This window comes from Synchiropus splendidus, chromosome 16 (assembly GCF_027744825.2).
Source record: "Synchiropus splendidus isolate RoL2022-P1 chromosome 16, RoL_Sspl_1.0, whole genome shotgun sequence".
In the NCBI taxonomy this organism is placed as follows: domain Eukaryota; kingdom Metazoa; phylum Chordata; class Actinopteri; order Syngnathiformes; family Callionymidae; genus Synchiropus; species Synchiropus splendidus.
Window position 1 is genome coordinate 14151444 of NC_071349.1, and position 22362 is coordinate 14173805.

At 46.3% G+C, this 22362-nt stretch overlaps 3 protein-coding genes across 5 annotated transcripts in view; 1 reads left to right on the forward strand and 2 right to left on the reverse strand.

Moving 5' to 3' along the window:
• Window positions 1-10827, forward strand: part of ccdc177 (coiled-coil domain containing 177) — a 94846-nt gene extending 84019 nt beyond the window's left edge. For all 3 annotated transcript variants that reach the window (XM_053845545.1, XM_053845546.1, XM_053845544.1), the window contains 4 exons: window positions 1805-1895; window positions 4128-4478; window positions 4920-7883; window positions 9580-10827. In XM_053845545.1, the coding sequence (XP_053701520.1) occupies window positions 4926-7343 (2418 nt within the window). In that variant the 5' untranslated portion in view covers window positions 1805-1895; window positions 4128-4478; window positions 4920-4925 and the 3' untranslated portion in view covers window positions 7344-7883; window positions 9580-10827. The remainder of the gene's footprint in view (window positions 1-1804; window positions 1896-4127; window positions 4479-4919; window positions 7884-9579) is intronic.
• On the reverse strand, window positions 10044-16139 carry plekhd1 (pleckstrin homology domain containing, family D (with coiled-coil domains) member 1). The gene is made up of 13 exons (XM_053845547.1): window positions 15947-16139; window positions 14461-14554; window positions 14304-14393; window positions 13468-13544; window positions 13311-13402; window positions 13192-13244; window positions 13033-13127; window positions 12872-12965; window positions 11797-12026; window positions 11025-11157; window positions 10645-10789; window positions 10435-10578; window positions 10044-10362 (listed from the first exon to the last, which is right to left on the reverse strand). The coding sequence occupies exons 1-13, from the start codon at window positions 16099-16101 to the stop codon at window positions 10199-10201; spliced, it is 1566 nt and encodes a 521-aa protein (XP_053701522.1). The 5' UTR covers window positions 16102-16139; the 3' UTR covers window positions 10044-10198.
• Window positions 16140-18052: 1913 nt separating this feature from the next.
• Window positions 18053-22005, reverse strand: slc39a9 (solute carrier family 39 member 9). Its single transcript, XM_053845240.1, has 7 exons — window positions 21538-22005; window positions 21362-21470; window positions 19907-20104; window positions 19774-19842; window positions 19625-19710; window positions 19431-19565; window positions 18053-19311 (listed from the first exon to the last, which is right to left on the reverse strand). The coding sequence occupies exons 1-7, from the start codon at window positions 21631-21633 to the stop codon at window positions 19081-19083; spliced, it is 924 nt and encodes a 307-aa protein (XP_053701215.1). The 5' UTR covers window positions 21634-22005; the 3' UTR covers window positions 18053-19080.
• Between the last annotated feature and the right edge of the window lie 357 nt (window positions 22006-22362).

Below are 22362 nucleotides of genomic sequence, written 5' to 3' on the forward strand. Positions count from 1 at the left end.
CCTGCTGCGGTGACTGACGGCTGCTGGCGACCAATAGCTCCGCACCGAGCCTCGTCGCCCCGCCCACATTCACAGCCGCAAAAACGCGCAGTTTTATCAATACAAGCGCAAATATAGGGGTCAAACCTGAGGTTGGCAGAACCTTTCAGAGACATGAAAAGCTGGATAATGGGCCGCCCTGACATTTAGCCCGTCACAATGGGAAACTTTTCGGAGGAGAGTCAGTGGCCATGCAGGGATCAGCAGGGGTCCGCTGGTGTTTGGGAAGCGCCTGTGTGTGATTTAGGGTTTGATGGGTCAAAGACAGCTGAGCACTAATGAGATCTCATAAACACAAACCTTCACTGGCGTCACAAACGTTCACAGCACACTTTTCTCTTTTATAGGGTTTGAATTTCTACATTTAAAAATAAAGCAAACGCACAAAACCACTCGATCGAATCTTTTAATAAAATTAATATTCCATTTTGAATCCCTTCAGTCTTTACTTTTCATCTTGAGTTTGTTCTGTATCCACTGACAGTTTTTTTTAATGGCCTCAGGTTTTGAATTACTATTTTGCAGGAAAGTCCAGTTGATTTTTACACTGTCAGCGCCACCCATTGGCTGAGAAAATCAGTGCTAGGATCAGTATTTCCACTGCAGTAGATACTATCAACACAGAATACAACAGAAGTGTATCAAAATGTATTAAAATAAAAGTTGAATTTTAATGAAGCTGAATCCTTTGGGAGCTTTTACTGAAAGCTTCTTCTCTCTTATCTCCTTGTCAGATAAATCCCTCTTCCTTTAGAGTGGAAGCAGAATAGAGGGAGATGAGACGGTGGCCGAGTTCAAGAGGGAGGCTCAGTGTGGAGTGCAGGTGTCCGGCTTTAAAGATCTGAAAAGGGCCATCCGGTCATCCTTTGCTGAAACAAGCACCCTCCCACCTCCCTCAGCCCTCGACCCGCCACCACAAGCTGCAGTCCTCCACTCTCAGTCTTTGTCCCTTTAGATGTTTATTCCAGCGAGTAGGTGGAATTCTGCGACAGGATGAGTCCTGGGTCTTCTCCCGTCCAGGTCCGGTGATGCGGTGGGAGTCGAGGAAAGGGGGGGTGGGGGGGGGGGGTGGGTGGACAGGAGTGTCTCTTGGAATGTTAACGAGATCAGTTCATATCTGCCGACCCTCCACCCCGCGACAAAGAAGACACAGTTCGCCCCAGTGTTGTAGGGAAAGCAAGGCTTGACACTTTGATTCTGTTGTCATTTGGCCGAGCATGAAAGAATGTCCCACAACAAAAACAAAGAAGACTGAATGGACGCGCTGAAAGAAAATGTACTTCCCAATTAACGCGCTCCGCTGCCCCCCACCACCCTCACCCACACTGCCACCTTCACCTCGGGAGTAAATTAGCAGGTGTCTTTTGAATCAGACACTACTGGGGGACATGAGAGAGGAGGGGCCAACAGATGTTCGAGGAGACACTCGAACTTTTTGTTGGAGGTCAAGAGAAGTTTCTGTTCCTCCCTTGAAGTTTACAGCATTGAACTTAAAGATCAGGAGAGATTTGTTCATATACAATTCTGCAGCTTCTCAGTCATGTTGATGTATTGTCGACATGTACTTACTGGTGTCTAGACACTTAAAATTTAGCTATTCAAGTATTTATCCAAAATCTGTGTCCAAAAATGGTAGGAAAAGATATTCCAGGGCAGTTATCTGCCTATTTTTATGGATGATATTGTAGTTTATAGCATGGTTAGTATTGTAGACCGTTGCAGCTTTCTGCTTATTCTTCTTGACAATTAAGTTTTCTCTTCACAGCACATGTTCAGTCTCAACATGAGGGAATTTGTCAAGAATCGGTGGTGGGGTCTTCATCGCGTCGCCCACTTTGGCCACTACGGCCAGGCTGGTGAGTTTCTGACCTGCAGGAAACAGCTAACAGACTTTATTATTCATGATATGTATTAAATATATGTATTGATCTTTAATGCGTTTTATTTTTATGATGAAACTTGAACTGAAATGTTCATTGAGGGACAAGAAACAGGCGATCAATTTTGGTGGTGCTCCCAAAACTTTCTCTAAGACCTCATTGCTATCAATGGCATTTCAAATGCAAAAAAAGCTATGCAAGCTACATGTTGGGCATTTATATGGGGTTTAAAAAAATCCCAATGTGGGTGGAAATTTGTTGCTTGGCACCAGTTTAGACTCTGAGTTTACAGTACTAGAGTTCTAAATTTTGAAGACGATCCTTCAAAGATGCAGATTGTAATCCTTTGGTCTGGGTTTCATTTTTGAAAAACTGCACAAGCTGCTGCAGGCCATTGACGCACACTGGGATACAGACTGGAGCAGGAACAAGCCAACAAACCAATAAACAAATAAGCAACCGCAGATGACAGTGACGTCAGTGAGTGAAAGTGAAAGTGGCAACACGCAGTCCAGGGTGTGAAAAGGGCTATTTAGGCTGGATTTGGGCGCCCCGCACCTGCACGGCGCTATTCACTCCTCTGTTTACACACTGTCATCCACAATTAAAGCCTCCTGGGGGCCAGGCTGCCCTCTGCAGGGCCCCCCCACACACACATCCAGGGCCCTTATGGATGCCTAATTGAGCATACCTCGCTCCTGATTGAATTAACAGCTCGGTCTCTGGGACCTTTTCCCCTCGCAGCTTGAGGAGGGGGCTGCATGGTGGGACCCACAGTAGGGTGAGGGAAGGGGTTGAAGCTGTGAAAATGTCAGTAGGGGGAGTCGTTGTGCCCAACACATTTCTTTTAGCCCCTTTCTGACCCTCTTTTGTTCCAACTTAGTTATCATTGTTATTGAGCCTGCATCAGAATTCTAACATCTGTGGGCCCTCGCCAGGTGTTGAGCTGGACGGACCTGCTCACCTCTCATTGAACCCCCCGGTTCATCTCTGGCCAGGAGCATGCCCTCCTGAAAACATCAACAAAAACACAACATGGTGTGAAGCATAATGCGGCAGCGGCGAACTATGCAGCGGTCCCACTCCCAAACCCTGTGCCCCCTGTTAACAAGGCAGCCAGCACGTTCCCTGTTGTCACTTGTTACCCACTGCCCTTCTGATGCAGCTCACGGGCCGTGCCAATTAAACTCGCACTGTTCCCCACACTGGGTCAGAAGTTTAGTGGGTCATCATCACTGCGGTGGTCACAGTTACCGCATCCCGCACCCAACTTTTCCACTCTCCTCTGAGAGGTTTGTAGCTCTTCATTCAACACGTTTAGAGCCTTTATAACATGTTTGACTGGGAGAACTTGGCCCTGCTTCAGCTGTATTCCACCTGGTTTCTGGTGCCTGGCAGTATCTTATGTAGATAGTCTTGATGTATATTAAGAGAATACATAAATACTGAATGCTGTCCTTACTGCTTTTCTTCAGCAAGTTCACCATACTGCAACTGTTGAAGCTCTTCCACCCATATATCCCAATATATTTCAGTTGTGCCGAATACTCTACCTTCATCCAGTATTAAGACTGAAACTGTATTTTTTTTTCCAGTCACACCTCACTGCTCTGTATCTGCTAATCAGCCGATACTAGTCAACTGAACTACAAGACTGGTCTATATTTCCTCTGTGAATATATAAAAATGATAAAAAGGAATAGAAAAACTAACTTAATTAATTACATGAAAAAAAAATCGATTTTATAATTAAATCAAATTTAAGACTTTAACCTGACAAGCGAAATTAAATAAATTAAATTAAATGTCTCTTATTGAGTTTCTGTCAAATGTTTATTTTTTAAATAAAGTGCTGATCTATTTAAACTTGTTTTATGGTCCCCTCTAGTGGCGAGACGGTCTAATTGCACGCTACGGTTTTTGTTTTTTGTTTTTTTTTATAACGTGCTTCTTGTTATTTAACATATATTTTTCATGCGTTTCGGGGAAACTTTCTATGAAGTCATTAATTGTAAGTATTTAATCATTCTTTATATGTTTCGTTTATAGATTTATGTCGCTTTATTTGTCTAACTGAATTGAAAAGACTTTGTTGTAATAATAAGGGCGCCGTGTGATGATGATAAAGAGAAGTGCCCGGGGCGAACATCACTTTGGTCGTAAAAGCCTGTCAGTGGACACATGCTTAATTGCAGCCCGTATTTTTAGCCGGAGCGGCAGCAGCAGGCGGAGACTCGGAGGCAGGAGCTGCGGAGGAAGGAGCAGGTGGAGAGAGAACGCGGACTCGCTGGATGCGTTTCACCGACGCGGACGCCGAAGAAACCGAACCGTCGCGACGTTTCTGCTCGGCTTTTATTCAGTGTGCGGGGACTGTGAGTCTCATCTGCGGGGAGAGGCGCCATCTGTGCGTGTCAGTCCGGATGCTGCGGCGACGTGGTGCTCCGTGTCCGGGTGGACGGCCGCAGCCTTCCCCCTGATGTTCGATAGCATGCGAGCGACACGGAGGCTCTTCGCCGGGGAACAAAGCACCAGCTCTGGATACGATCTGCAAACTGGCAGGTCAGTTTCTGCATCCTGGAAACACCGTTTCCTGCCAACTGAGGTCGAGGCCTGTGTTTTTCCGTCCCCCTCGCGTAATAATCTCAGACTGTTCAGTTAATAATTCATGGGAGATGTGTAGGTTGATGGTGTGATGTAGAGTGAAAACTATAATCTGATTCTCTCAGCCCAGTTACCCAGCCAAAAATAGACTCTATCGGAGGTGTTTTTGCGAATGTTGTCACTTCCCTGAAGGGGAATAACGTCTCATCTGGTGGAAGGATCAGCGAGTGAATGCGTGAATATGTGCTCACGCATGCGTTATGGTGACCCTTCCCCCCAACACAAAAAGCATCCCTGCTAATCTGATTCATCTTTCTGGAGATCGTCTGTGTGGAATCACGACCCGAGAAAATACGGTGGTAGTAGACATGTAAATCGTGTCCCTCTCTGCTCCCACAGCCAACTATGGTGGACCCTTCAGAAGCAGAGGAGGTCAGTAAGTGTAAAGGCCAGCAGCCACCAGCGTCAACAGTGGCCGCCGATGACCCTCGAGTCTTCCAGCAGGCAGAGGGCGCCACAACAGAGGAGGATGGCGACGCCAATTTTGAGACGCCACCGACTGGCAGCACAGAGACAAGCCCCTTTCACTCTGTCACCTTGTCCGAACCAGAGGTCTCCACACCGCCGCCGCCGCCGCCGCCGCCTGCACAGACGGACAAGGATCCCAAGTTGCACCTGGACCTGTACAACTTCGACTCACCAGCTGCCGAGGGAAGCCGCTACGTGCTGACCAGCCCTCGCTCCCTGGAGGCGTGCGCCCGCTGTGGGGTCAAGCCTGTGGAGCTGCTGCCTCGCCTTTTATCTGATTTCGCCCGGGAAGCTCCGGGGCGCTCCATGCGTGTCGCGACGGGGCTGTTTGAAGTCTACGAGAAGGACAGACACGCCAAGCTGCGGCAGTGCAGGGAAGAGCGAGAGAGGATAGTGAGGGAAGAAAAAAGACGGGTCTTGCAAGCGACGGTCAACAGCAGCGCAAATGCATCGTCGGCACTAACTGAGCCAAAGCACAAAGATTCCACTGAGTCCGGGTCGGACTTATCGGCCCCCAAATCTAAATCCAAAACCTCAGAGATCAGCACGTCGAACTGTAGTGACTCTGCAAAGTTAGGCTCCAATGGCTCCATTCCGTCGACCCATCTTTCTCGGCAAGGATCCACCAAGCGCTCCTCGTCTGATCCCACCAAAAGGTGGTCCGGTCCGCCACCCGTGACTAGGAAGTCTTCAGGCGGTAAATCCTGCAACACCTTTCCTCGACCAACGGCGAAGCCCCCTGCGTTCCCCAGAGCTAATTCCACCTTGTCACCAGGGTCAAAGCCTCCCCCTCAGAATGGGGCCTCCGTCAACGGTGGTGCCGCTGTCCCTCAGCAAAACGGACACCACGGGTTCCACCCAAAGGCCCGTGGGAAAAGTCACTCAATGGAGTCACTGCAGAGAAGGCGGGATCATGTTTACTCCTCCACCTCGAACACTGCTACGACGACCACATGCACCTCATCGGAGTCGGGGGCCTCATCGTCCTACAGCTGGGACGGAGCGCGGGATCACTGGGCCAAAGTCTCCAGTCCTCGCGCTCGCACTTTAGCCACCTTTAACTCGCTGATGGGTCGCAGCCTGAGTCTGGGAGACTTGAGCCACTCTCCCCAGACCACGCAGAAGGTGGAGCGCATCGTGAAGGAAGTGAAACGCCGAGGTTTGAATGCCGTCTCGGAGCGAGACCGCAAGATCGCAGCTTTGATGCTGGCCAGGTACCAGGAGGAAGACATCATGAGTCAAACCCGCTACGTGGCCCACCTGCAGTGGGACAGCGAGCGGAGGATGGACGAGCTGAGGCGGGAGCAGGAAGACCGGGAGAAGCAGCGAGTGGTGCTGGAGTGCCAGCGAGTTTGGCAGACTCAGGTGTCAATACGGCAGAGGAGGCTCAGCCAGCAAGAGAGAGAGTCGGCGGCGGCCAAGCTGAGGCAGGCTGAGGAGAATGAGGAGCGCTGGAAGGAGCTGGCGGAGCAGCAGGAGCGCACCCGGCTGCTGAAGCTACAGCAGGCTGCTCGGGAGGAGAAGCACAAGAAAGCCCTCCAGGAACAGAACCTCAAGTCTCTGGAAGAGGAGCGGGCGGCCATGTTGGAACAGGAAAGGTTGCTGCTGAATGAGAAGCTCACCATGGCCGAGCTGAAGAGGCAGGAGAAGGAGCACCAGGCTCAAGAGGAGAGACGCGGTCTGAATAAGGCAGAGAAGAGAAGACACGTCGCCCTGATTCAGGAGATCGCCCGTCGAGAGCAGGAGGAACGAGAAGAGGCCCGGCGGCTGGCGGAGGAGAAGCTGAACCGCTCGCTGGAGAACTACGAGCAGATAGTGGAGCGTCGCGGCCAGGAGCTGAAGGAGAAGGCCAAGCGTGAGGAGAAGCAGATCCAAAAGGCCCGCAAGGCTGCGGAGAAACGCGAGCGCCAGCTGCAGCAGCAGATGGAAGCTCGCATGAAGGAGGCGGAGAAACGCGCCCAGCAGGCGGCCCTAGTGGCCGAGGTGCGAGCCAAGGAGAAAGCTCAGCGGGCCGTCCAGAGCCGCCAGGAGAAGGAGCGGCTCCAGAAGCTCAACAGGCAACGGGTGATCGAGGAGGAGAAGCAGAGGAGGCAGGAGCTGCTGCAGTCCATCGAGAAGAAGCTGGAGAAGAGCGAGCAGATCTTCAAGGAGAAGCGGGCGGTGCTGGAAAGCGCCCGCTCCGTGGCGCGAGCATCTTTCCACGTCCGAGACCGAGTGCGAGAGGAGACCAACATGCGCACGTTTGATAAGATGGCGTTGGAGGCTCAGCTCAAAGCCAGCCTGGATGAGAAGTAAACCCCGAGGAGGCCTCTGATCTTCTCTCAAGTTTTGCCTTCGTAAAGTCAATCAACGCAGCTTTACCCATTTTCTCATTAGTATCGCCCAAAACCTTTGGCCCTTACATATCGGTTTTTACTCTGTATCATATCAAAGCAGACGTTTCTTTTTGTACCATCGCTCTGAGAGGACCTCAGTGGTTCAAGTAGTCCCACAGTGACAAACACCCTCCCTCCCTCGGAAACTCGACCCTTCCCTCCTCTGCCATGTCTGAGCTTCAGGACTGAAAGCTGGAAAGTGGGCTGGGATGAAAGGAGTCATTGTCCGCCAGGAAGCACAACCACCCAGGCTTTCAACCTTCTTCCGCTGTAAGGGATGGAAGCAAAGAAAACCTGGGAACATCTGTGATTCTGACGGAAATAGCATGAGAGCCGAGCCTCGGGCCGGACACGTGTCTTGCTGTCAGGTCGGCGCAGGACGGCGGGTCCTGCCGGAGGAGGTCATGACCTCCAGCTCCCAGCTTCTGTCCACTTCCTGTCCAGCGAGAAGCCAGAAAAGGTATTTTTCTTTTTTTTTTTAATGACACGCGTGTGTGCATTAGGAGGTGTCATGTGTGCCAGCCTGGAGCTTGAGGGACCTCCAGCTGTGATAAAACCACAATCTCTCAGATTAAGATAGCGGGACATGCACATGTGCATTTGACCTTTGATGGAGCTGTTGCCATGGTGATGGCTAGGGGAGCAAATGGACTGGAGTTTTTTCCATTCCCTTTTTCTGAGTCATTATTTTGGGCAAATGCAGTGACCTCAGAGGGACAGCAGCCGCCCTTCACGCTGGGATCCATCAGATTATCACGAGGAGTGAGGAGGGTGACAGTGCAGATGTCTGATGGTAAATAGCCAGAACACTCCTCAGTTGCAGCACAGGAGCGATTTGACCTAAATAACTATCAGGTTCATGGAAGTGGAGGGGCCTGAATGTCATGTCGACATATGTCTGAAGCGTGATCGGTTCAGAGAGCGCAGACCTCTGCCAAGCTGCTCATTTCCACCCCAGTTACCCGCTGTTGTTGCCCTAGTTTTTCTATATCATCCCATACATTGTGTTTCAATGTGTCAGCGACACTATCCAAAATATTGACTTAAGTAACAAGGAAAAAATGAACCTAAAAAGATTAAATGTAAGAAAGGATATTAAGATGTGTAAATATGCCATGAAACCTATTGAAATATTTCATTTTATTTGCATCTTAGTTGAATATAAATCAACATAACTATGGACCTATGGACGTTCAAGATAAAATTTCAAATTATTGAAATAATATTTCAAAATATATTTCTTCAATGTATTTTGAGGAACATGAAAAACACCCAAAAATGGCCAATGAAAAGAAGAAGATTTTAGTCTTTAAACTAGATGATGCTATATTTACTGCTGAAGTGGTGGTGGGCACTAAAAGAGAAAAAAAACAAACAAAAAATGTACAACATGTCAGTTATAGTTTTAGTCTGACGTCAAAAGGGCCATGAAAATACAGGCATCGGGCCGCATATGGTCCCCAGGCCGCGCTTTGCCCAGGTCTGAGCTAGATGGTCATTCGGGTCATTGCTGTTACTGTTGCAGTACTCCTCCTGGTGGCCTCCTGTCACGGGAATGCCTCACTACGTCCCTATTTTCAGCTCATTTTCTTCAGGTTCGTGCAAAGGATGCCGTTTCTTTACCCACAACACACAAAGTCCAAAGTGTCCAACTTGCTTTAAAGCATTTCTCATCACATCCTCTCTGTTCAGCCTGAGTTGCTTCAAGTTAAAGTTGCACCGCAGGCTTTTTATTTGAGTAAACTGTTGCTGTATTAAGTGCTTTATTTTGACTTTTCTGCCTCTTGAAACAACAGAATCAGCTTCTGCTGCTGTGCTTCACAATAAACTCCCTTCAGGGAGCTTGTATGCAAACGTCCTCATTGAGACAGTTTTCCTTGAGGCGTCTTTTCTGAGTGCTTTGTTGTGTTGCTTTTGTTTTTGTTTAGCTGGCGTAACACAGAAATCAGAAACTCAGATTATAATTTAGTTCCATTTTAAATGTCCATATGCAGCATGAAGATACTAATATATTATGTTATATTTTAATGTTCATTTTAATGGATTGAGATGGAGGTGTAAAGCTATTTTTTATGAAGCAAAAGAAATTTTGGCAGAAAATATTATGGGAGATTTAAAGTACAAACTGAATGTGGTTGTGCTGTTTTGTGTTGCAGGTCCTGGAGTTGATCCAATTTTCCCCTTCTGTTTTCTTCTTCTGGAACAACATTTAGATGGGCTCTAACTCAAACACACTCTGAAGCTTGAACTCTTTCCTTCTCAAGTTAGATCTGAACCTGCAGGCCTTTTAACCACCGAGAAATGTAGACGGTTCGACCGCAGCTTTATCAGCACGTCCAGTCCATCAAGTGTTCCTGACCACCGTCCTTGACCTCGACACGTGGGCTTCTTTTCTATGCTTTTCTACATTGTCACCTGAGCATGCATGTGCGTGAGAAGATCTTTAGTTTTCCTGTCGGACGGAGTGAAAACCATGCAAAAACTCTTTTGTTGTTTTCATCTTAAAAATGCAAAGGTGTGTTTGAGAAGGAGAATAAAAGTTTTTCAAGCTGGAGTTCACTTTTCTGGAGTCATACAGTTGCCAACAACCGGTGGAGAAAAGCATGAAAGCCACAACTAGTCAAAGGGTTTTTTAACTTAATTTAATGTAATTCTCAACAACAAAAAAGTGGACACCTGACGCATCCATTCAGAAAACACTGCTTACTAGAAGTTTGGTGAAGGTGTTATTGGGCTGCCAGGGGTCACTAAGAGGTCAGCTAAAGGAGCGCTCCATTAGAAGGTGGGATCATCGGTCATGGTGGAGTCTTTGCGCGTCATGATCTTGTACACGCTCTCTCTGAAGTTGCTGTCGGATGTCAGCCGTCGCGCTGTCTCTCTCAGCTCGTCCATGTTTCCCGCATCAGGATTGGCCACAGCGAAGGACTTGGAGTGTTTCACTGCCAAGGTAGATGTTTACTGAGACTTCCTTTAAGAAGACTGTGAAGAATCTTTGGCTCTGTGAATCTTACACCAGTGGTGTCTGGAGGCTCTCCTCTGGATCCTGCAGCTCTTGATCCTCCGGGCAGCAGCTTTGTGAAGATAGACGGCGTTCTTCATGATGGCGGGGAGTTTGGCCTCGATCTCAGCTGCGCAGATACACTCCTCGAAGAATCCTGCCGCCACACGGGAAGGTCATGAACACAGTGAAACTGCTCTGAACTGAAGCAGGGCCTGCTCACTCCTCAGCTGGGTCACGTCCCCCTTCATCCTCTCGTCTCTCTCCCTGGTCCTCTCCAGAGAGTTGAGCCCTTTCTCCAAGTCCTGCAGAGCCTCCTCGGCCTGCTTCAGGCGCTTCTCCAGCTCCACGCGACACTCAATCTCTGCCTGCGGATGAGAAGCGCACTTATAGTAGGAGTGCAAGGGCAAGAGAACCGTCTATTTTTTGATATTTTTCCATTATTTATATTCGTGTGCTTCAGCTGGGGCGGGTCCTGCGGTTACTGGAGACACTGTCAGTAACAGTGAAGCAGGCGGCAGGCGATTTCACCGCACCGTCAGTTATTGTTAGAGATTATGAAACCAACAACCAGCTGGATGTTAGTGTGTTAACTTCAGCTACCTTCAGTTCGGCCTCGGTCTGCCGCTTGTCAGCGTTGAGCTGGGAGAGCGACTGCTGCAGCGTCTGCGCCTGCGCCGAGTAGAACTCGCGCTCCTGCTGCAGAACCTGAGCGCGCTGCTCGTTGTCCTGGATCCTGGAAAGTCAGGTGGAAAACCAACAACTTCAGCCGCGACCGAGACGTTTCATCTCCCCATCTTGGTCCTCACGTGTTTAGTTGGACTGAATGTGTTTTGGCTTCCTTTTCACTTTCAAATACCTAAATGCGGATCCGACTTCCTTTGTTTTTGTTTTGTTTTGAATCAGACGCATGTAAGCGCAGCTTTGAACCACTAGGTGGCCAGAGTAATGTGAGTTGTTGTAGCATCGCTGTGAGAGGGTTTCTGTCCCTCTGAGGTGGAAGTGATTTGAAATAAAGGTTGGACATTGAGGGTCAAGTGAGAATGGAGGGATCCATCGCGACAGCCATGAGCTGGCCTCGTGTGGGAGGTCACTGCTGGGCTGTAGCTCTTGTTCCAGGAGGATGTTAATATAGTAAACATCTCTTTAGTGCCATCTATCGAACCTCAGTGGTGGAATCTCACGTCAACATGAGAGCAGCAGATTCTCCCACTCACTTGGACGGTCGATGGCGCAGTTGTTATGCAATCAATACACATTTCCACCGTAGCTTAGATCTGTAGTGCATTAGCTTGGAGCCACTCTCCACAGTCGTATTTGAACACAGGCAATGTTCCTAGAGTTGCCTGTGCTTCAATAAAGACTTCCATCTCACTTGTTTTCCGCCTGCTCCTTCTCCCTGATCAGGACCTTCATCTGCTCCTCAATGTGCTGCAGGTCCTGCAGGAGGTCCACCTCTGCCGTCTCCTTGTTCTCACTGCTGCTCATCTCCTCCGTCTCCTTCTCCTTCTCCTGCTCCTGCTCCTGCTCCTGCTCCTCCTCCTCCTCCTCCTGCTCTTTCCCCTCCAGCAGCTCCAGAGTCCTCTGCTTCTCCAGGGACAGTTGCTGTGGACGACAGACAGGTCTCAAACTTTGATGAACTTTTAATGGAGCAGGAACATGCTACGCGTCAGGATGATGGTGGACAGGAGGGATATTTCCATGAGCACAAATGCTCCAGGAGGCCTTCCTGGAAACTCAGCCCAGCCTTCTGCTAAGTGCTTTTCTACAAGTCAGATTGATGTTCATGGGTTAATGCAAATCAAAATTCATTTTCTTAACCCTGTGCTGAGTGGCGTTCACCCCCATGGAGCTTCCTCAACAAGAGAGAAAACTCATGTTGAGTGGACATGCAGCAAGAGTCAACACATGTCCTCTTTGGTTTTTTTTTTATATGAATATACTTAAACTATAATTTATTTTAATTCAATACATTGTTTTATACACGGAAATAAATGTTGTATTATTGAACAGTATTTGTTGCCACAAACATTTATTTTTTATTTAATTTTTAGTGTTTATTTGTATTTTTTATGTATAATATATATATTTTTTATTTATGATGGTGGGATTAAAGCAACTTTTTTCATGCATTAATTATGTTTAGGTCTTAAAAATTAATGAATTATTAGGTAATAAAAATAAATAAATTAAATATACATATAATTTTAAGATGTTAGTATTTGAAAATGTTAGATTAGTATTTCTTGTCCCTCCAAATCATAAATGAATAAAAGATAAAAGATTTAAATAAATAAATAATAAAATAATGAACCCATAGTTTTGTTACCAAGATATTCAGACTTTAAAAAGAAATCATCCATCATCTATGATCCATAAGGAGCATCAAATTGATTGGCTGAAGCCCAGCTGTGTGGTCACAGTTTGGCCAGTAGGGGCAGCGCACTGACCTCGATGGACTTCTGCAGCATGACGGTCAGGCTGCTCAGCTCCTCTTTTTCGCTCTCCACGCCTCGCAGGGATTGTGAGGTGCCGTCCAGGTCTCTGCAGGGACACGAGGTTCATCTTCAGAACTGGGCCTCCTCAGAGCTGCTGTGCTCCTGGACAGTACAGTTTGATCTGCTCCTGCTCGGCCTTCAGCTCCATCACCACCTCTTCGAACTTCACCTTCTCCTCCTCCAGCACCTGGTTCAGTCGCTCCAGCTCCTGTGGAAGGCGTCACCACCATGAAGGGTCTGGTGGTGCCACTGCGCTAGCTAACACCCACTACCTCTCGCTGGGCTCGCTGGTGGCTCAGCTCCTCTGTCTCCTCCATCAGCTTATCTGCAAACACGGCACGGTGCTTTAACGCCACAGTCCAGCAGCCGCCGCGCCGCGAGCCGCCCTTACCCAGGTACTCCTGCTTCTCCTTGGCCAGCTGCAGACCCTGGGCCTCCAGACTCTCGATCATGGCCTCCCCCAGCTGCGCGTTCTTCCAGGTGCTGAGGTGGATCTCACACTCTCATTCCACATGTCTCCATCATCAAAGCCAAGGATTAATACTCACACTTTCCCCGACTCCTGCAGCATCTCCATCCACTGGACCTGCTCCTCTGCTGACTCAGCAGCCAGGACGATGGCGCCCTGCACACACACACACAGCTACAGCTGGGCAAATATCAACACACACACCTCATGTTGGATGTCAGTATAGAAGTTAGAACGAAAGAAGGCTCTTGATCTATTGTAGAGTCAGTCGTGTCAGTGCCAGTATAGGCTTAATTTATAGGATTTCATTTATTATCTCATTTAAATGGAGTGCATTATTATAAAAAATCTAAATAATATATATAAAATATACGATAAAATATATATAATAACAATATATGTATCTATATAAATACACAATATATAATATAAATATAAAAACATTTATACATACTGTATATAGAATATTATATTATACATATATATATATATATATATATATATATATATATATATATATATTTCAGCTAAATTTGTGTCAGTGCTAGTCAGTGCCAATTGTTTGAGTCCACTGTTGACTTAAGTGAACACCATTTTCTTTAAGTTTTTATGAAAAAAAAAAGAAAATAAATAAATAATAAATAATAATAAATACATAAATAAAGATTACATTTATTTAACATTTTATTTTTATTATTAATTATTTTATTTTATTTTTAAAAATGATTTAATTTCAATTTATTTCAGCTAAATTTGTGTCAGTGGATGAAAGACCCAAAGCCAGATTGAGATCATGTTTAGCATTAACCGCTGTCCCTGGCGCCACAGGTTCCATTCCCAGTTCAAGTCTAACAGCGTGTGTCAGCGCAGCACTAGTGTCAGACATGTGGTTCTCTAAAGGGAGAGTGGTCTCACGGTGAAGTCCTCCAGGTTGACCACGATGGCGTACGGCATCCCCAGGTCCTCGTTGGCAGACACCACACATCCTCCCAGAGGAATCACGCCCTGCCAGAGGGTGGAGCTCAGGTTCACTCAGGTCCACCTCAGACACGGGGGAGAAGCTGCCGCTCACCTTGGGGTGGATGTTGAAGTACCTGTTGCTCTCGAAGCTTCTCTTCTCGCTCTCGGCGTAGTAGAGCAGGAAGCTGTCTTTGATGATGAAGAACCTTGGTGCGGAGGAGAGAGGCCGGCGGTGAGTGAGGACACGGCCGCATGCGGCCCACGTGCCACAGCTCGCCTCATGTTCAGGCTCACCGCTTCACACTGAAGCTGCTCATTTTGAAGCCATGAGCTGGGAAACGTGAGATCATCCACACAAGTGCCATAATCTGGATGACATCATGGATAATATTCCATCTCTCAAATCCTCCCCACGCACCCAAAAAAGACATTATACGGCTGATTTTAAGAGGCTCTTCTCCACTTTTGACCAGCGGGCGGCAGAGGTCGCCGAATATCCGCCCAGAGGTCGAACACTGGGGGAGGCTTTTCTCCAGACCCTCCATCAGGCCGGGCATCTACTTGGTCGTCTTTGTGACACCAGCAAATATCAAAGCTTATGAAAGAGCGCCGTCGTTTTAGCGGTTATGTAAACGAAGAGCATCATCATCAGGACAGCAGCTACCGATCCAGCGGGTGGAGTCGGGCGCTCACTCTTACTTCCTGTTGTTATGCAAGGTATCGATTATTGCTGATCTCAGCTCTGGATCACACTCTCACTCCTGCCAATTGTTGGAGTCCATTGTTGACTTGGTTTACAAGAAGTGAACACCATTTTCTATAGCACACAACAAAATTATTCATCTAAAAAATAAAATAAAATATATATATATATATTTTTTTTTTTAACTGTCAAAAAAAATGAAGAAAAAATAAAGAAAAGAAATACAATAATAAAGCATAAAATAAATATTACATTTATTTAATATGTAATTTTAAATATTTATTATTTAATGACTTTTTTAAATTCCCAAAAATCTGCATATATATATATATATATATATTTATTTTTTCTATGATTTTTTGGTATTTGAAAATTTTCATTAAATAATTCATATTACATACATAAATGTAATCTTTATTTATTTATTTTATTTTATTTTATCTCCATTTTATGTGTCTATGCTAACATCACGCTTTTTATTCTATTTTTTATTATTGTGAAAATCCGGTTTTCATTGTGACTTTTCTTGCGCCTCATCATTTCTAACTTGCACTGTACCAAAACATCGTAATATTTTACCTTTAGCAGCATGTGTTTTTAATCTTTATTATTCATTATTACATTTTATTTACCTTTATATGCTAATGTTATTTCTGTATATTACATTTCTTCATGTCAAATCCGACTAACCAAACCGTATATTTCATATGAATCCTGTTGTCCCTCAAAATCATACACTTTCTGACAACTTTTAAACGATTGAATAGAATTGTTACAAAACAAAAAATCCATTTAAAATATGTTTCAGATTCCTTCCCCCCAATATTTAGCATTATTATGATGAATTTTTAGCAGGGACCCACAGCTCGTCCCAAACACCTGCCCCCGTTCTTACCTGCGGGACCACTTGGCCGAGGGCCGTCCGAAGGGCCGCTTCCACAGGACCCCGTGCAGCTGCACCTTGGTGCTGATGTCCAGCCCCTCGCAGTCCGACTGCTCCATGGAGGACCAGGGCGACAGCAGCGAGTGTCTGGACGAGGACGAGAACATCCTGTGTTGGGACCTGCTGGGGGGGCGGCGGCAGGGGGAGGGAGGGGGGGGGAGGCGCTGACAGTTCAATCTGGTGAATTTGAGAATAAATAATTACACAAGATTCCGTCAATAACAATTAACCCCCAAATCCCCCGGAGCTGCGGCGTCCATGCGAGTCAGTGAGGCGGAATCATGCAGCTGCCGATGTGATGTGCAGTGCTGGACAGCTGATGCGAGGAGGAGGAGGAGGGGGTTGAGGGTGGGAGGGAGGGAGCGTGAGTTAAGAGTCTCCGCATCACATGCTGAAGTTGATGTAACAGGCCGAGCAGAGCAGGTCCGCAGCTGCTGCCAGCATCAGGACCAGCGTCCTCACTGAGATTCAGCTGGAACTTCTCTGTGTGTGCCTCTGTCGTTGGTGCACCGTTATTTCTATATTTCTATATGAGGAAGAAAGTCTTCCATCAGCTTTCATTTTATTTTATTATTTTTACTTCACAATTTTTCATCATCTTTTTGAAAGATGCTTTTATTGACATTACGTTCATTGAAATGATTATTTTTTTAAATATAGTTTTTTCCATTTTTCTTTATTTAAAGAAAAAAATAAAATATATAGATATTTTTTCAGTTTTTTAAACTTTCTTTTTCTGAAATCTTTGGGGAGATTAAAAAACAGCAAATATAAATAATTAAAAATATGCCCTTTTTTTTAACCTTACATTTATTCTATATTTATTATTCAATTATTCAAGTAGGTGATTTGTTCATTTTCTTTTTAATATATTATATAATATATTTTTTACACAATTTTTAAATTATCATTAGCATTATTATTATCATTATCTGTGGCACAAATAACAGACAACTAATTTAATTATTATAAATAATAATATTATTGTCCTAATTCTTACGTTTTTTTTTTAATTCTTATTCTTTGTCATCATCATCGTCATCATCATCCCAGGTCTTAACATGACCAACAGGTGATCTTTATTTTTAAATTCTTAAATGTTTTTTTTTTTACTTGATTTTTTTTCAGTGTTGTTTTCATTTTTAATTTTAATGTAATTGCATATACTGTACATATTAATGTAAAGATATATACACACATTCAGACCCCGCTCCGGTGAACCAGGAGGAGAAAAGTTTCAAAGTTTCACACTTTCACTTCAGAGAACAGTCCCAGCTCAACATTCCACCAGCCTCCAGACTGTGATCACGTGGTGCCAGCAGGAAGAAACTGGTCTGACGGGAACATCAGGAGTGAGTCACTTTCTTCATGAAGGGAAAACCACAAAGGTGACAGAACTTTGCACATTAGAAAGTCATTCATCTAGACATTCGTCTCTGAATGTTGCATATCTATCTATGAGTCAGAAAATTAATACATATATAATATATAAATATGCTCTAAAAGGTGGGAGCCATCACTGACATTTTAATGACATTTTACTATTATTATTTATGTACCTTAATTTTTTAAATGTCTTTTTCCCATGATCCCCTTGTTTATTTACTTTGATTTCCTCTTGACAGTTACTTTTGATTTATTTATTGTTCAGTCAAATATGTTGTGGTTTATTTCATCTTGAGAACAATTACTATTGAAGCTTTATGAACAACTTTTTTTCTTACCCTGATTTTTCAGGAGAAATTGTGAGCCAACAAAATAAATATATAATAATGAATCTATTTTTGTGGGATTCCTTACTGACAACAAATTTATTTTACAATGATTTTGACCCTCCAAAAAACTGCCCTTAGGTCAATGCAGAAAAAAAATAAAAAATACATAAAAATTGTGGGATTCTTTAATGTTAGTCATTTCTCTTTTGTCTCTCATCTTAGTGTCGTCCATCATTTTCAGGCAGCCTTTTCCCCCGAACATTACCATAAACTCTTTATGTGGCGACTCCTTTTATAACATAATCCCATTTATTTTCACATGACTTTTGACCCCAAACATATTCTTACTCCACAGCTGCACATAAACTAAGGTCCAAAGGTCCATACACACACATACAAAAAAATTCCTGCACAACAGCACCAGTTAAAAAAGACTTTAATTTAGTCATAAAACAAGTCGCTTTACAAACGCCATCACAATCAGAATATGGAAATAAGGCAGACTCAATGTGGAATGACAAAACCCAGACACAACTACCTGCTGTTGGATACGTGGACACCCTGCTGGTGCTTCTGTGTGGCAGAAGCACTGCCGTTTAAAGGACCTCCAGTCCTTCCTTCTTGCTTTCAGGTCACATCCCCAATACTCCGCCACATCCCGAGCTTGTCCCTGAGACGATTCCGAGGATTCAACGGTCCAAGGTCATGAGCCGGGAAGCGTTTTAAGACCATTTCCTTCAGGCGTTGGACAGAATCAGGACGACTCATGGAGGAGGCGGAGCTTGATCAGACGTTCAGAGTCACCTGGGCCTGCTATTGCACGACAAACTGCATTTGCGCTTTTTTAAAAAATAAAAAAAAAGGTCATCAATGGGCGTCATGAGTTTTTGGAAGTGACTGAAGACTCTGTACAGTATCTACAAACAGACAGAATATACAGGAGCCCCGCGGCGAGCAGGCACAGTGACGGACTGGCGACATTCACACCAGAGACAAATGTGTGCGCCGTTATTGCTCAGGATGCGTAAACAAGCAGGCTAATGTTCCTCAAACATCTTGATCCGACTCTGCACCCCGAAACAGCCCTGCAGCTCGACCTTCCCTTCAGACCCCTGGGTCTGTATGGCACTTCAGCGTCAGATCTGCTCACCGTGGATCCACGTGTGGAACTCCCGTACGGCTAAAAAACACGGCGCTCACAGTGCGTGACTGCGATCTCTACGGTAAATAAAGGTCCACCTCGCCTCACGGGTATGTGGGGAACAGGAGCTGGAAATCGTCTCTCAGTGGTCGCACCCGGTTGTTGAGGATCAATCCAAAAGAAAGAAAAAAAAAAAAAAGTCAGATCCAGAGTGTGGAGCGTCCGGAGGTTTAGTGGTGGTGTCCGACGGAGAGCAGCAGCGGGATCAGGCAGCCCAGCACCAGAGCCCCCACCTCCACCTTGCTCAGTCCCTTGGCCCCGCTTCCCCCGGCGCTGTGGCTGTGGCCAGTGCCGCCCACCTCGGGGAGGACGTGGACGGTGGCCACGTAGAGGAAGGTGCCGGCGGAGAAGAGCATGGCCACGCCCGTCGCGTTGATGTCCGACAGAGCTTCTTTGCTGCTCTGCAGGGGGCAGAAATAAACACAGTGGCTCAGCTTCCTCAGCAGGCGTCTCCACACCTTCTGATCCTAAAGCAAACATGACTAAGAGCGACGATCGAGCGCCACTCTGTGCCACTCACCTGACTGAGTCCCAGAAACGTGAGCATGGCGAGGAGTGGCGCCGCCAGGGCAAAGACTAGGAGGTGCTTGCGGATGCGGTTCCTCTCCAGTCCGGCATGCATCAGGAAGGAGACCAGGCCGAAGGCAGCCGGGGCCTGCAGGAGAGACAAGTGAAGCTCCTGCACATGTGAAAGCCAGCGGGTGGGGCGGCTACCTTGTGCAGCATGATGGCCACGAACACGATGAGCTGGACGCTGGTCTGGGAGGTGGAAGCGGCGGCTCCGAGCGCCACACCGTCAGCTGGAGAACACGAAACATCAAACACCCGCGTGAGGCGACGGCGGCGGCAGAGTCACGACTCACCGGCAGCGTGGACCACCAGGCCCAGGGTGGTGGTAATCTTGGAGGTGGCCGCCCTCGCAGACTCAGGATCTGGACATCACACACCCAGTTACTCAGCTGACAGACCCCCAGACTGGGACACGTCCCTCCTCACCATCAGTGCTGTGCATGTGAGAGCTGCCGATCTGATCCACCAGCAGCATGAAGACGAAGCCCAGGACCAGAGAGAGTCCGATGCAGGCGTGGAGCTGCTCGTGACCGTGTTCGTGGGTCGCGCTGGCTGCCAGCGCTGCTTCAGCTTTGGCTTCAGACACCTCCACCACTCGAGCCTGACTGTGACTCTGGTGTCCAGCTGAGGAGCAAAGAGGATGATCATGTATTTTTCATCGACACAGCTTAGCTTTTCCGGGCATTAGGTCGAGGTGAATGAGCGGCGAGATCATGCAAGAGCTGGGAGCTTCGCTTCTCAGGAAGAAATGAAGGTTTTGTCACAGCGTCTCTTGTATTCTCTCGATATTCCTTAAACCAATGAGTCTTAGACCCATGGTTGGGCCGTGAGCGCCCCCTAGAGGCCCGCTAGCTGCTGGTTGGACTTTTCCATGAAGAATATCTTTGCAATGATCATGTCATTTCACAAGGTTTTGGTTTGTTGACGTGTAAGTAGATTAAATATGGTTAATGATCACAAATGAAATCAAGAGTCGTGAATCATCGAATGGGCCCCGGGACCCAGTTCAGGGGAAGGTGGGCGCCGAGGTTAAACAATGGCGGAGACTGAAGAAGCGCAAGTGAGTCGGTCGAGGTGCAGCAGAAGACTTGACACTGTAACTGGAACTAGTTTCTCTTGCACAGCGTGGAGCAGCGTGTTTATATATACAAAACTCCAGCACACGTGTCTCAACCGTGCACTCAACTGAATGAATCTTAAAACTGGTTTATCTGAATAAACCATGACAAGTTTAATAGAAACCTGACCTGGACCACAGCAGCTCCCACAAACATGTGACTTCTAAAACTGCCATTTGTGTGATACTGACACTGATGCAGATATATTCAACCTTTGTGGCCACTCTGAGCTTCCGTACCATCCAGACACCAGCAACATACCCAACACATGACCAACTGCTGCACCAAAAACACATGTTTCGCCCTTTGACTTTAGCTTATCAGTGTTTGCATATTGATTTAACGCAAAGCAGAACACATACGTTTGTGTACAGGTTACATAATCATCATGAAGGCTTTCATTTAGCTGAGCGTGAGCTTGATCAAACAAGACCATCCAGGTCTCCTGGTGTGGACAGGGAAGCCACTTAGGCAACAGGTTCGACTTGTATTTAATGGCACGCCAGATTCCACACTGAAACTATGACAACAAAAAAGCTGAAGAAATCGACTGATATTGAAGCTTTCTCAGTCTTGAAACACGAGTGGAACAAGACCCTAAACCGGATGTTAAAGGCGCACTTCAATATTGTAAAATAAAGGGTGAAAGTAATGCTTAAATAAATGAATCAAAGGGTTAAATTCAATCACCCGCCGTCTCTGAAGCATAACATTTTGATATTATATCGGCTCCACATATGGGTCGGGCGAACCGAGCAGGTACCTTCCAGAACTTCCTCGTAGAGAGCGTGGACCCCCTCAGGAATGATGACAGCCAGAGCAGTGCCACACAGCAGCCCGGCTCCCAGCACGGTCACCAGCTTCAGCTTCTCCTGCAAACACGACACCCCAGTCAAGTCTCACAGCCTCCTGGCTCCGAATGCGGGTCTCGCCCGGTACCTCGGAGAAGTTGACCGCCAGAGGGATGGTACCGGCCACGTAGCATCCCACCAACATGGACAGAGACAGCAGGCTTATCGAGCTGAAGTCGTCCATTGCCGCGCCTGTATTTCCGTTCAGCTAATGTACCGCTTTGCAAAAGCACCGTCGTCTACTTCACACTAAGACGTTGAGCGATGAACGTCATACCGGTGCAGGTGAAGAAAGAAGCGGTTCGCCCTGAGCAACAGACGAGGCAGACTCCGGCCTCGCTAGCAAAGCTAAGCTAACCAGCTCGGTAACAACCGCTCAAACTTCTTCAGTGGCCGACTATAACATTTCGCTATTCACATCCAGAGAAACATCGCACGCATCCTTTCCAGTCGCTGGTATTACTCGAACAATAACACAGCAAAAAATATGGAAAAGCGACCAAACTCGACGCAAACGCGGTTTGTTTGATAGCCATTGAATGTTCTTCCGGGTTGTGATGACGTCACAAGACATGTACGCTTATCGGAACATAGATGCCACGTCGCACTTGAGTCACTCGCCGTTAAAAAAAAAAACCACTAATTTGATTTAAAAAAAAAAATTTCACCCTTTTCATCCGCATATCTATACTTCTAAAAAAATAAAACGAATTTAATTCGATCGATTTTTTATTACACCACAAAAAAAACAATATTTTAATAATAATGACCAGTGACTACTCAATTTTGTGTGGATGAATTTTAGCTGAGGTACGATTCTGGAGTTGTTTCGGTTGTCGTATTCTAAATTAATAAGAAAAAAAACATTTCATCACGACTCATTCATTTGCAGCAGCTCAACAGTGAATGGGGA

Bases quoted from the DNA above. Each gene is read 5' to 3' on its own strand.
- plekhd1 (XM_053845547.1), bottom strand. From the start codon at position 16,101: ATGTTCTCGTCCTCGTCCAGACACTCGCTGCTGTCGCCCTGGTCCTCC. The intron at 13,545-14,303 runs GTGAGACCACTC...GTGTGTGTGCAG, and splicing joins TCAACCTGGAGGACTTCACC to GGCGCCATCGTCCTGGCTGC. The intron at 12,027-12,871 runs GTCAGTGCGCTG...TGTCGTCCACAG, and splicing joins TGCTGCAGAAGTCCATCGAG to CAACTGTCCCTGGAGAAGCA.
- slc39a9 (XM_053845240.1), bottom strand. From the start codon at position 21,633: ATGGACGACTTCAGCTCGATAAGCCTGCTGTCTCTGTCCATGTTGGTG. The intron at 19,843-19,906 runs GTGAGGAGGGAC...TGTGATGTCCAG, and splicing joins TCACATGCACAGCACTGATG to ATCCTGAGTCTGCGAGGGCG. The intron at 19,312-19,430 runs GTGAGTGGCACA...TGCCCCCTGCAG, and splicing joins CGTTTCTGGGACTCAGTCAG to AGCAGCAAAGAAGCTCTGTC.